This window comes from Vidua chalybeata, chromosome 8 (assembly GCF_026979565.1).
Source record: "Vidua chalybeata isolate OUT-0048 chromosome 8, bVidCha1 merged haplotype, whole genome shotgun sequence".
Taxonomy (NCBI): Eukaryota; Metazoa; Chordata; class Aves; order Passeriformes; family Viduidae; genus Vidua; species Vidua chalybeata.
This window is the reverse complement of record NC_071537.1, coordinates 33,843,000-33,855,162: the sequence shown is the minus strand read 5'-3', so window position 1 is coordinate 33,855,162 and position 12,163 is coordinate 33,843,000. Positions and strand designations below refer to the sequence as shown.

General features: G+C 59.2%; 2 protein-coding genes and 1 long non-coding RNA gene across 7 annotated transcripts in view; 1 reads left to right on the top strand and 2 right to left on the bottom strand.

Annotated features, from left to right (window-relative positions):
- Positions 1 to 240: 240 nt before the first annotated feature.
- On the bottom strand, positions 241 to 2,079 carry LOC128791236 (uncharacterized). Of its 2 annotated transcripts, XR_008432011.1 has the most exons (3): positions 1,954 to 2,079; positions 1,523 to 1,727; positions 241 to 597 (listed from the first exon to the last, which is right to left on the bottom strand). It is a non-coding gene; the product is annotated as an uncharacterized LOC128791236 (long non-coding RNA). The 2 variants fall into 2 exon arrangements; XR_008432010.1 differs by having other exon boundaries at positions 1,523 to 2,079.
- LOC128791235 (prosaposin-like) lies at positions 928 to 8,507 on the top strand. Of its 3 annotated transcripts, none has more exons than XM_053948671.1 (14): positions 928 to 996; positions 4,102 to 4,226; positions 4,489 to 4,563; positions 4,650 to 4,775; positions 4,982 to 5,164; positions 5,655 to 5,798; positions 6,035 to 6,091; positions 6,409 to 6,516; positions 6,717 to 6,803; positions 6,902 to 7,085; positions 7,156 to 7,325; positions 7,404 to 7,484; positions 7,630 to 7,737; positions 7,823 to 8,507. In XM_053948671.1, the coding sequence occupies exons 1-14, from the start codon at positions 936 to 938 to the stop codon at positions 7,856 to 7,858; spliced, it is 1,545 nt and encodes a 514-aa protein (XP_053804646.1). In that variant the 5' UTR covers positions 928 to 935; the 3' UTR covers positions 7,859 to 8,507. The 3 variants fall into 3 exon arrangements, with proteins under 3 accessions (XP_053804646.1, XP_053804647.1, XP_053804645.1); XM_053948672.1 differs by having other exon boundaries at positions 4,486 to 4,563; positions 6,908 to 7,085; XM_053948670.1 differs by having other exon boundaries at positions 4,486 to 4,563.
- A 239-nt stretch (positions 8,508 to 8,746) lies between these two features.
- The window catches only part of CDH23 (cadherin related 23), a 189,188-nt gene continuing 185,771 nt past the window's right edge, over positions 8,747 to 12,163 (bottom strand). For both annotated transcript variants that reach the window (XM_053949428.1, XM_053949427.1), the window contains 5 exons: positions 11,826 to 11,886; positions 11,298 to 11,427; positions 11,094 to 11,216; positions 10,807 to 10,920; positions 8,747 to 9,849 (listed from right to left, as the gene is read on the bottom strand). In XM_053949428.1, coding sequence (XP_053805403.1) covers positions 9,523 to 9,849; positions 10,807 to 10,920; positions 11,094 to 11,216; positions 11,298 to 11,427; positions 11,826 to 11,886 — 755 coding nt within the window. In that variant the 3' untranslated portion in view covers positions 8,747 to 9,522. The remainder of the gene's footprint in view (positions 9,850 to 10,806; positions 10,921 to 11,093; positions 11,217 to 11,297; positions 11,428 to 11,825; positions 11,887 to 12,163) is intronic.

Here is a 12,163-nt window from a genome sequence, read left to right as displayed (position 1 = left end):
GCTGCTGCTGGGAGTCCCTTTAGTTTTCTCCCTTCCTGTGGACTGTGGCACCTGACCTGCTTGAGTCATGCTGGGGGGATACTGTGCAGTTGCTTTCTAAAGAACATTGTCTTGATTTTTTTTTTTCTTTTTTTTTTTGGTGGTTTTTTTTGGGTTTTTTTTTTGTTTTTTTTTTTTTTGTTTTTTTTTTTTTTTGCACAAAAGCTTCCTTAATGAACAATAAAAACTTCCGTAAACCGATAAGTTTGCGTGTTTCATTTTTCTCCGTGGCAAAGGTTCTTGTTAAGGTTCCCCTTGAATGCAGGGCCAGGAGAGGGCACATCCCAAGGTGTCACTGGGAATCTGGGACTGAATGGATTCAGGTTCCCATTATGCTGCGTGTCCCATCAAGCCTCTGTTCTGCTGAGCAGGGTTGCAGGTGGAAGAGGCTTGCCTGGGATTGCTGCCTCTCTCTTCCCTGGACAAACACAACGCCTGCTGTGAGGCAACAGCCCCGTGTTGCAATCGCTGCCTTGCGCAGGCCAGAGGGACTTCTTGATACCGGCCTTCCCTGCTGACTCGTGCTTAATGTGGCTTCCTGTGTGTCCTCATTCCCTGCTGGATTCCAAATAAAATATAAAAATGTCATTCAAAGGCAGAGAACGTGGTGCTGTCATGTGGCTCTGGGACGCTTTTCCCTGTCCGTGCCCACCCTCTGCAGCCAGGTTAGCGTTGAGCAGCAGGTTCTGGGCTGCTTCTGACCTCCTGGGAATACCTGCCTGCCTCTGGTCCCTCCCTCCCTGGTGATGATTTTATAATCAAGGCATAAAGTGAGGGGTGTGGTAATTGCCCTGCGTAGGTGTGGATTCTTACTGCTTCTCCCAGCCCATCCAAGATTCCTCAGTCTGGGAGCAGCACAGGAGAGGAACCAGCCACTGAGGACTCTTAGGAACGGCATGGAGAGCAAATGGAGTGGCTTGGTGCTGATCATTTCTGTGTGCCTGGGCTCCTACCAAGGTAAGGCCAGGCCTGGAGGTAGGTAGGATGTGGACAGCCCAGAAAACCCTGCTGAGACCCAAAACTATTCCCAGCTTTGGTGTCTAAGCTCCATAATGTGCTTCCTCTGGTGTTGGAGTTGGGCAGAGGAGAGCTGGGGAAGGTGGCACCGCTGTCTGTGTTACCCACCTGGAGGTGAGAGTGGGAGCTTCTGCCTTTAAAGGTGATCTCAGGGCAAAAGGGGTTTGTTCCCTCCTTTCTCTGGGATTCAGGCACAGCTGGTGGTGTGTTGGGGCATGGAAGGAGGGAAGCCATGACAGAGTGTCTGTAGTGGTGAGGGAGAGGAGCTGCTCTCTCTACTGCCCTTGGTTTTGGGGCCTGGCTGCCGATGTGTGAGCTGGGGGAAGCCACTTGTTTGTCACAACAGAGTGACCATGAAGCTGCCCTTTTCCTCAGGGCCCTCATAGGAGATGCAGGAGGCAGGAAGTTGGCTCTGCTGCGGCTTGCTGAGCTTGGGAAGGGTGATGGGGTGATGTTGTCTACTCACCTCAGGAGCCCTCTCAGCATCAGCACTTGGGTATCTGTGAGTGAATCTTCCTGCAGGCGAACCTCTGCTGCTGTCCCTTAGTCATCCATCCCCTGCCCATCCCCAGGAAACAAGCTGGGGAAGGCCTGCTTCCAACCCCTGCTCCTTGCTTGAGGGCAAATCGCTGCTTCCTGGGGAAATCTCCCCCGGCATGAGAGAAGCCCTGCTGTTGCAAGCAGACCCCCCGTGTTTTAGCGTGAAGAGCCCCCCTTGCACCCCAGTTAGCCCAGGCTTGGCCCACTGGGCTCCCCTGAGGTGATGTGCCCAGGTTTTGTGGGTGCACATGCATGACCCGGGCTGGGGGGGGACGTGACCGGGTGTTCCAGCCAGCACCAGGCAGAGCAGGAAAGTTCACCCGTGCTCGGCACGTCCAGCCCGGCGGTGCCGCCTACCCCGGGAGCCGGCGGGGCTTGGCCGAGCGGCACGGGGGTGCTGCGGCACCGGGGACTCTGCGAGCTTTGGAGAGAAGGGCTTGGGAGCCGGGGAAAGTGTATTTATGGTTCTTGCTGTAACAGGGGCGTGCGCCAGGCCGGGAATTGGGGCGCTGGGGCCCACGCTGCCACCCCCGGGGTTTACGTCACAACCGGCTCGCCAGGCTCGGCCGGCTCGGCCGGGGAGCTCCGAGGCTCCGTGGAATGCCAGCACAGCCCTGCCAGAGCTGGGGCTCCCTGCTGGATACCCCCTGAGCAAAGCCCACCCCATCCCCCGGGCCCGGCACGCAGGAACGGGGCAATTGTGGCTGGCCTGGAGCCGCAGCGGCACGGGAGCATCCCTGCTTTGCTCCTCTGCCAAAAATGGCATCATTTAATAACCCTGCTGCCCGTGTGCCTGGCAGCATGAGGTGGCTCCAGCACGGCTTTGAGACGTGTAGGAGAGCTCACGGGACACCAGTTGCCCCAGCTGCTTGCCCCGTGGCAGTGGTTTCCACCTGGGGAAGCTCCCCCTGCTCTCAGCTGCTGGGTGTTACGATTGGTCCTAATTACGTTCTGTCTCAGAACTTGCTGCCTGACTTTCAGCTTGAGCAGGGTGAGGAGTAAGTGCTGAGCTGAGGATCTCTGCGAGCCAGGAAAAGTGCGGGGCCAAACCACCCGTGTCTTTTAGATCCTCCCGACCCCACCATGGGCTCCAGGCTCCAGCACAGCTCCGTGAGAGATGCTCCAGGACCAGCTCAGAAGAAAGCTTTGGGGTTGTTGTCTCCCGCCTCCTTGGTTTTGGTGCTGCCCCTTAATGCCTCCGCTGACTTGCCATTCCTGTTTGCCCTGATGCTGGGGCCAGGGTTGAAAAACATAAATATATCCCTCTGAGGTGATGCGGCGAGCACGGCATCGCGCAGCTGGGAAGGTGTGTGGGAAGCCTGGGAACCCGGGGGGACTCGCCCTGCCCCGGGGCCCGCCTGCCCCAGCGCTGCTGTCAGCCCGATGGGGAAATCGGGGCTGAAACGCCACCCGGCACCCGCCGGGCCGCGCCAGCGCTCCTGGGGCAGGCGGGAATGGCGTGGGGGGCTTGGGAGCCCTCTCCCCACAACCCCCAGCCCCCGAGAATTTCCAGGGCGGCCGTGGGCACCTCACGCTGCAGTCCCATGGATGAGCTGGAGGCGTTGCCAAAATCCAGCATGCAGGGAAAGCGGCTTTTGGGGAGAAACCCGATAAGGGCAGGGTCGGGTGGAAGGAGCAGCTTCTGCCTTTGGCTTTATTCCTGCTCTGCAAAATCATAGACAGGGCTGGGGGATAAAAGCTGGATGTAAATGCTTGGAGGGGGGAGGGTTGTGCTTTGCTTAGAAACGCCTCTTGCTCAAAGGTCTGCAGCAGGGTCTTGTTTGTCCCTTTGCTCGGGTGCTGCTCCCAAACTCCCGGAGCAACTCCCGGCCAAAGCAAGGCGGTGAAGGGCTTGGGTTGTGCCTTCTCGCCGCCTCCTCCCCAGCCGCATCTGGGTGGGCACAGTTCCCGGTGGAAACAAACACTCGCCCCATCAGAAATGAGTCCTGACACACCAAGGTGACAATTAAAGCGCAGCTCTTGCGCCACGGCACCGCGCTGCCGGGGCGGGCCATGCCGCCGCTGCCGTGCCGGGGATTTACAGCCAGCAGAAAATGCTGTCGTGGGGAGGAAATAAAACCAAAAGAACCCCACCAAAAGTGGGGTTGCTCAATCGTTGCCGGGAGCCGTGGCGTGATTATCTGGCTGCCGTGCGGGGCTGAGCGCCGGCGCCCCGGGTTTGCCCGTTTTGCAAGATTTACTGCTGCTTTTCTATGCAGCCGCATTCGCAGCGTGTCAGAGGGTGCTGGGAGGCTGAGGATGAACCCCAAATTCCCTTTGCTTCTGACCCTATGACGTCCCATTGGAAAAGCTGGCAGCCTGGCGAAGCCGACCTTAAAAAAAAATTTATAAATGAAACACCCCCTCCACGACTTTGGGATTGAAGAGAAATCACAGCGGGAGGGTGAGGAGCATCACTCCTAGCTCACTGCGGTGCAGACAGGGAGGCTAGTTTGATGCCTTGGGGTACCTTGAGGGCTGACAGTCTCCTCTCCCCTCCCACAGCCGGGGCCAGCCCCCTCCACGAGTGCGGCGAGCGGCCGGAGGACTGGTGCCGCGACGTGGCGACCGCGGCCAAGTGCGGGGCACTGGAGCTCTGCCGGCTCACCGCGTGGGACCGGGCGCTGGGGGTAACCGTGCTGGGAGCAGGGGATGCGGGGGGCTGCGGGAGAGGTGCCCCATCTGCCCCAGAACGCGGAGATGGCGGGAGGATCCCGGCCTGCCCACCCCAGCACCCCGCATCCGGCAGCAGCGCGTCCGCAGAGCAAATGGCAAAAGTCAATGGGTGCCCCCGGGCCGTTCACGTGGGATGTTTTTTGGGTGGAGGATTGGGATCTGGGGAGGGTCTGGGTGCCACGACAGCATCCCGACATGTCCCCTCTCTCTCAGCAGAAGGGGATCCCCTGTCACCTGTGCCAGGTGGCAGTCTCCCTGGTGGGCAAGATCCTGCAGGACAACCGCACCGAGGTGGGTCTCAGTGGGAAGGGGGAGTGGGGCTGTTGTTCCTCCCCACCAACCCCACCGAGGCCCTGAACTCTCTCTCTGTCACCCAGGAGAAGCTGCGGCTCTTCTTGGATAAGAGATGCCAATACCTGCCCTTCCAGGACTGGTCTGTCAAGTGCAAGAGGATGGTGGACACCGGCATCCTCGTCCTTGTCCAGCTGGGCAAGCAAGTGTTGGTAATGCAGGGGGAGCCCCGGGTTTGGGTTTTTCCGTAGTTCGGGATGTCTTCGGGGCTTGCAGGGCAAAGGATGCTCCTGGAGCCTGGGACAAACCATCTGAAGGACAAGATGGAGAGGGAAATGACCTAGGGTGGGGGCAGGGGAGTTGGTGTGATGGAGGAGGTGCAGCCTCAAGCCCTCACCCCACCCCTCTGCTCCCGCAGTCAGACCCGAAGGTGGTGTGTGGGACCATCAGGTTGTGCCTGCGCCGGGACAGACCCACGGGGACCTTGAAGTATCAGCAGCCACCACCAGCAGCCACAGGCCCCACCCAGGACTTTGCTGACCTCATCGCCCCCTTCATGGCCAACGTGCCCCTCCTGCTCCATCCCCAGGATCGGCCTCAGGTACCGTGGCCCAGGCAAGGATGGTGCTGGTCATGGAACCATGGAATGGTTTGGGTCGGAAGGGACCTTACAGATCATCTTGTTCTAAAGCCCTGCTATGGACAGGGAACATGTCCAGGTTGCTCCAAGCCTCATCCAAGCTGGCCTTGGACACTTCAGGAATGGTGCAGCCACAGCTTCTCTGGACAATCTGTGCCAGTATCCTAATGCTGCTCAGGGGTGAGAATCCCCTTAGAAGTATCACCTACTTAAAAGCAATTAGAGAAAGCCCCTAAAATTTCTGCAGAGCTGAAATGACTTCTGGCTGGCAGTGTTGCAAATTTGGGGGGATATTTCAGGATGCAGGAGAGAAATGAGAGATGCTGGTCCGAGTGCTGCCCCAAATTGCAGCCAGTGTTTAAATCCCAGCCCTGCAAATGCAGGTTGGGGGTGGGGGGATTGGTTTTATTTTGTGGGGTACCAACGTGTCCCTGCCCTTGTTATCCTGCAGGAGATGGAAGAGGTGTGTGGGGACTGCCTGCAGCTGGTGACGGCCGTGCAGCAGGCGCTGGGGACCAACACCGCCTTCACCTGGGCGCTGGTGGGCCACGCCAAGCGCGTCTGCGAGACCCTGACACCCGACCTGGCACAGCGGGTGAGGGGCCAGCAGGGAATCACACAAGGATTTGGACTGGAAGGGCCCTTTAAGACAATCTCACTCCACCATGGGCAGGGACTTCCTTCCACTATCCCAGGCTGCTTCAAGCCCTGTCCTACCTGGCCCTGGACACCTCCAGGGATGGGCTGCCTTCTCCTCCTCGATGGGAGCATCTCTTGTAGATGGGGAGGGGTGGCCAGGATCGGCCCTGACGCTGTGTGTCCCTCCCGCAGTGCAAGCGCTCCCTGGCCGAGTACACGGACACGGCTGCCCAGCTGCTGCACTACCTGGTAAGAGGCTGAGGGCTCCCTGAGGTCACTGGGTTCCATCTGGGGGCCTGAGGGGTGCAGCCAAGGGGCCTCATCAGCAAATGCTTCCTTTTTTTTGTTAAACTCACTGCCTAATATTCCGACAAAATATTGATTTGTTTTCCCCCTCCTCTCTGCCTTGCAACTGCTGCAATTATATTTTGTTTTCATTTTCTCTTGCCATTTTCTGGCCCCTCCACTGGCAGCAGGCTGAGGTAAGTGAGATCCATGCTCTGGCACGCTGAAATTCCCTTCCCTGGGGCCAAAGCCTGCCTGACTTGGGATGTCTCTCTCCCCAGGACCCAACGGAGCTGTGTGGCCAGCTGGGACTCTGTGCCTCCAACTCAGCACTGCCCCTCCACACACTGCTCACAGAGAGGGTGATGCAGGTCCTGAGCGTGCTGGGGGTACGTGGGGACCCCCTCAGTCCTGCTGTGCTCCTTAAAATCCAAACACTGCAAAGGGGGAGCCTTATTTTGTATTTTATTTCCTCAAGCACCTCCATTTATCTGAGGTGGGGAATGCCTTACGTGGGGGATGGTGGCGGAACAGGGTGAGGGTGGCTCTGGAGGGGCTCGGCATGCATCCCACCTCCTTGTCCCGACAGGACAGGGTGGGGAGCACTCCGCTGTGTGACGTGTGCCAGTTCACCGTGAAGACAGTCGAGAGCCTCCTGGAGAACAACGTGACAGAGGTGAGCCCCACCGCCGCGGTGTGCTGCTGCGGGGCTGGGACAGGGGGCCAAGGGGCGGCAAGGAGCCGGGGTTTCCCTCTTCTGCCTTGTGCCGGCAGGAGCAGCTGGTGAATGACCTCGAGAAGGTGTGTTACATGCTGCCCCACGGCGTCATCGGGCAGTGCAAGGACTTTGTCAACTCCTACGGCAAAGCCGTGGTGATCATGCTGCTGGAGGCCACCGACCCCGCGGCCGTCTGCACCATGCTGCGCTGCTGCCCCCGCAGCGGGGACACCCGGCCCGGTGAGCTGGCACCCCGACCCCGGGGAGCGGGGTGTCCCCTCCGCTGGGTGCTGACGGCCGTGTCCTCCAGGGGCGGAATCCCTGGAGCAGCTGGCGGTCAGCACGGGCGCCTTCTGCAACGTCTGCCAGATCGTCATCACCTACTTCGACAACGAGCTGCTGAAGAACGAGACGCTGGAGGAGCTGGGCGAGGTGCTGGAGAAGGGCTGCGCCATGCTGCCCATGCCGCTCACCAGCAAGGTGAGCTGAGGGGGCACACCCAACCCAAGAAAACCACCCGCGATGGCCCCGCCGGGCTCACCCCTCTCTCCCTCCCAGTGCCAGGCGCTGGTGTTGCAGTACGAGCCGGCGGCCGTGCGGCTCTTCGTGCAGATGATGGACCCCACCTTCGTCTGCACTGTGAGTGTCCTCATCCCTGGGGCGGCCCGGGCCAAGATGTGCATCCTTTCTGCGAGCCTGCGGGCTGGGAGAGGGCCGGGGTGATCAGAGGCTCCTCATGGAGGTTCTCTTTCTCTCCCTCCCACCCTTTTCCTTTGCAATGCAGAAAATCAGAGCCTGTGACTCGGGCAAGGAGGATCTCCTGGGCTCGGCCCCCTGTGCTTGGGGCCCGCAGTACTGGTGCAAGAACATGGCCACGGCGGTCGAGTGCAATGTAAGTGCCGGCCGTGTCCCCTCCCCGGGGCCGGCAGGGTGCCGCCGGTCCCCGCAGCCCAGAGCCATGCCCGTCCCTCCCGCAGGCCGTCGCACACTGCCAGCGCCACGTGTGGAACTAGGAGCCATCTCCCCAGCTGGCTGGACTTGCTCTGCCGTTTGGTTCGGGATCCTGGCTCCCTTCCCTTGGGATGTGCCTGCACTCGCAGACGGCAACGGCAGGAGCCAACCGGCCTCGTCACGCCGGCGGGGCTGCGGGGAACCCCAGCGGCCTCGGCCGCTTCCTCTTCCACTCCTGGGGCTTGGACTTCCAAATCAGGTTAAGGGACTCGTTAATATTTTCAGGACTAGGGATTCAGCCTTGACATCTCTCAGGGTGACTGCAAAATGCCCAACCTCTATTCCCACCTCTATCTCCATCCCCAATCCCTTCTCCACCTCTCCATCCCACCCTGAACCACTCGTACGGCCCAGATCCTGCAACGTGGATCTGTCCCCGTGGGCTGGGCTGGGTTCTGCTGCCCAAACACTGGCCCCCCGCTGCTGGCTGGCGGCAGCCTCACCTGAACGTAAAACGAATGAGTTTGGGTGCCAGGATTTCCTTTCACACCCCCATCCCTGCTGGGGGTCCTGTGCTGACCCAGCTGTGGTGGTGAGCCATGGGCAGCGAGGTGCTGGCTCGTCCCTCCCCACCGTATCGGGGGGATGCCTGCAGTGCCTGATCCTGGGCGTGCATGGGAGTATCCCATCACAAATAAACTCTTCCCGTGAGCCTGGCTGGTTGTGTCCTTCCTCCTTGTGCTGGGGGCTGCAATGGGAGTGTGGGTAAACCCGGAGAACATTTAATGCTTCCCCCAAAATCCAAGGTGCAGCAACACCCAGGGTGGCATCTCGTGAAGATGATGGATTGAGGGGTGAGTTAAAAGAGAGTCTTTTCTTCCAAAGGGGGTTTGGGCCTAATGGATCCGGGCAGGAAGGACGACAGACAGGTTACCCAAAGCCATAGACAGTGTATTTCTGAGTCCCGTAACAGACCGTGCCCGAAACTCTCCACAAGGTTACGACTGGAAACAAGCCCCCGAACAAACAAACCCAAATGCAAGAGAGAAGGGGAAAGAAAAGGGCAACAAAAGACACGCACGAGCACTTGACATCCAGAAGCCCCAGTTAGTCTTTCTCTTTTTTGACATCGCAACAAGTTTTGGTAAAGCCAGCAAAATGGAGGAATGTCTTTGGGTTGGGTTTTTTTCTTTTGAATTTTTTGGGTCTTTCCTTACTGGAAAGGTGACGTTAATGCCAAAAGGATTCGGTCTCTCCCCACGCTTCCCTGGCCCTCCCCATGCTCGAGGTGTGACAGCTGCTTGTCCCCAGCCTGTGCCCGGGGATGCTGTGTTAGCACATCATCCGCATCCTCACTGCACCTTCCCCCCGTCCAGTCTGGACTCATCAGATTTATTCAGCTGTTCTTTTCCCTTTTTTTTTTTTTTTTTTTTTTAAAAAAAAAACCTTTTTTTTTTTTTTTAATAAGAAAAATAAAAAAAATTTAATGGTTTCATGGATAAATGACAGGCGAGTAAAAGCATTCCGGTCCTGAGAGCCCTCTGCCGGGGCCAAGCTCTCCAAGGCTGCCGGAGCCATCTGCACCGGGTAGCCTGGACTCCTGCAGGGGAAGAGGGGGCCAAGCACCTGGCTGCCCCTGGCCCCCACCACGGCCCCCCTGCTCTGTGCTTCATCCCCGCCGGCCCCGGCTTGCCTAGAGGAGCAGCAGCAGCGGCGGCACCGCTCGTCATAACTCGGTGATCTCCAGAGGGCTCTCCATGATCACCTCCCGCATCTTGTGCAGGGGGGTGGACTTGGCCGACTCGGTGCGGGCGTTGTGGTCGCTGTAGCCCCCGCAGTCGGCGGTCAGAGTCTCCAGCGAGCGACCCAGCACCTTCTGGTCGTCCTCGGGCAGGCTGTTGAGGTCAGAGGCGAGCAGCGTGCCCGTGCTGCCGTGCACCACGTGGATGCCGTCGGGGCCCTTCAGCTCCACCGGCTGCTTGTGTCGGAAGCGCAGGCTGCCCTGGCTGGGGCTGCGCTCCTCCTCCTCGTCCTCCAGCTCCTTCTGGATCAGCTGCAAGAGAGCCGTGGAGGAGGGAATCGCCACCGTGGCCACAGCAGCTCCTGGCTTCCCTGACTCCTGCAATGCTGGAGTCCAGCCAGAGGGAAGGGCCCTCCTCTTCTGAAGCACCTTCAGAGCACGGTGATGAGGATCACCAGGAGATGACCTCCACGTGGATCGCCCCTGGCGGATGCCCCAGCTTAGGCACCGGCTGCCAGGCGGGTGGTATGTCCTGCAGCTGTCCCCAGAGTGGCCGAGGAGAAATTTGGACCCAGGTCGGAATTTGGGGTTGTATGAGGGTGGAGGGGCAGGAGGCAGACAGGGAAGGAAGATGAAGGAAGGCTGGATGGGGCTGAAGGGGAATAAGGGCATGGATAGATGGAGGGCAGAAGGGCTGAAAGGCATCTCCCCTCCCACTGCTGTCCTTTGCTCTCTTTGTCCCTCGTTTTGCACCCCCGTGAAGGGTAGAAGGCCACAGGAGGAGTTTCATCTCCCCAGACCAGCCCTTCTGCACCAGCAAACACTCTGCATCCCAACAGTTTTGCTCAAAAATCTGTGGTTTTGAGGCAAAAACCAGAGAAGCAGAAGGAAGGGAAGATGATCCCCCACAGCTTTGGCCAGCCTTGGCAGAAATGGGAGCTGATGGATAGAGCCCAATCAATCTGCAAAAAGGGATGTCCTCTCCTGGGGTCAGAAAGACCAAGGGAGAAGGTGCTGCGTGCTGATCAGAGAAAACACAGGGAGTCACTGTGGGGAATCAGCAGTCTGGAAAACCAGTGAAAAACCAGCAGTGGGAACCAGTGGAAAACCGATATCCGGCTTGTTTTGACCAAGCAGAGAGTGGGGGCACCACTGGGTGACAGGGAGCACGGCCACAGCGAGTGACCGCAGCCTGTGGGGCCAGGAAGACCACACTGCATCCCAGAGGGCACGGCAAGCATCTCCCCACACCCATGCACACCCCTCTACCTCTGAGACCGAGGAGCGGTCCCCCTGACTGGCGGTGGCCTTATGCACCATCCGCTGGGCAAAGAGCTTTTTCAGGCGCATGTAATCATCCAGGACCACCTTCAGGAGAGTGCCCTGGGTGGAGGGGGAGAGACCGTGGGTTATCCAGGGCAGATGGCTTGATCAGAGGGAGGCCGGCCTCATCCCAGCATTTTTTGGAGCGACGTCACCCTCCGGCGCTGTGAACCTGGAAGGTGCAGCTGTGAGGGAAGACTCCTCGGCGCAGGACGCCTGCCCTCAGCACTCACCTTGATGGGTCCCTCCCGCATGATCTGCCCCAGCTTGGCAATGTTGTCGTACTCCTGGATGGCTGCCCGCAGGTAGCGGTCATCCTCGGGCTTGGCGGCGGAGGGCTCTCTCCCGAAGGTGCCCTGCGGGAGGAGACAGCGGCTCAGGGGCTGCTGGGGGTGGCAGGCGCGGGGACACGGTGTCCCGGCGGGGCCGTGTCTCACGTGGGTGCGGGCAGGGCTGTTCCAGAGGTCGGTGATCTCGCTCAGGTTCTCGGGCAGGTCGTCCTCGTGCTCCGCCTGCGCCGCCAGCTCCATGTTCCTGCAGAAGGGGTCCAGCCACACCGGGTTGGCCCTGCCCGGGGGGAGGAACAGCCATCAGGGCAGGGAAGGAGCGGCGTTATCCCTAACCCCGTCCACAGCCACGCTGCTGAGGTTGCACTGCCTCCTCCTGCCCTGTGCAGGTATGAATTTGGATGCTCTGGATCCAGGTGTGTGTCAAACCCTGCCCATTATCTCTGCTTACCCCAAACCTGGCCAGGATTGGGAGAGATGGAGTCACAGGAGAAATAATGATATTTTTTAGCTTAGAAAGCTCTCAGAGCGAGCATGTGCCCCAGGATCAGTAATAATCCATGCAGAGCAGAGCAGAACAGAGCAGAGCAGAGAGACATCATGTCTCCACCTCCTGGCTCCAAAACACAGGCATCTCTCTCTTGGGAGCAGCCTCCAGCCCCGGGAGGTGTCACTCACCCATCAAAGGAGTACTTGTTGGTGTTTGGCATGTCCATGATGTCCATGAAGCCTCTGTTCCCTGCAAGAGGCAGGGATGAGAGTTACAGGGCAGCACGTGCACGGGCTTAGCAGCAAACCATGGGGTGACACTTCTTTATCAGGGAGGGATAAAGAGGAACCAAAAAGGCAGTGAGAAACACGGTGGGGTGTGGCAGGTAACACAGAGCTTGATGCTGAGAACAGCCTCCCACCATCTCACCTCGCTGGGCAGGATCACTTCTCATGATATCCCCATGATATCCCCACGTCTCCCTGTGACCCCCCTCCTTGCTCTCCATGCGCCCCACTCTCCCATG

Bases quoted from the DNA above. Each gene is read 5' to 3' on its own strand.
- LOC128791235 (XM_053948670.1), top strand. From the start codon at position 936: ATGGAGAGCAAATGGAGTGGCTTGGTGCTGATCATTTCTGTGTGCCTG. The intron at 997-4,101 runs GTAAGGCCAGGC...CCCCTCCCACAG, and splicing joins GTGCCTGGGCTCCTACCAAG to CCGGGGCCAGCCCCCTCCAC. The intron at 5,799-6,034 runs GTGAGGGGCCAG...TCCCTCCCGCAG, and splicing joins CACCCGACCTGGCACAGCGG to TGCAAGCGCTCCCTGGCCGA.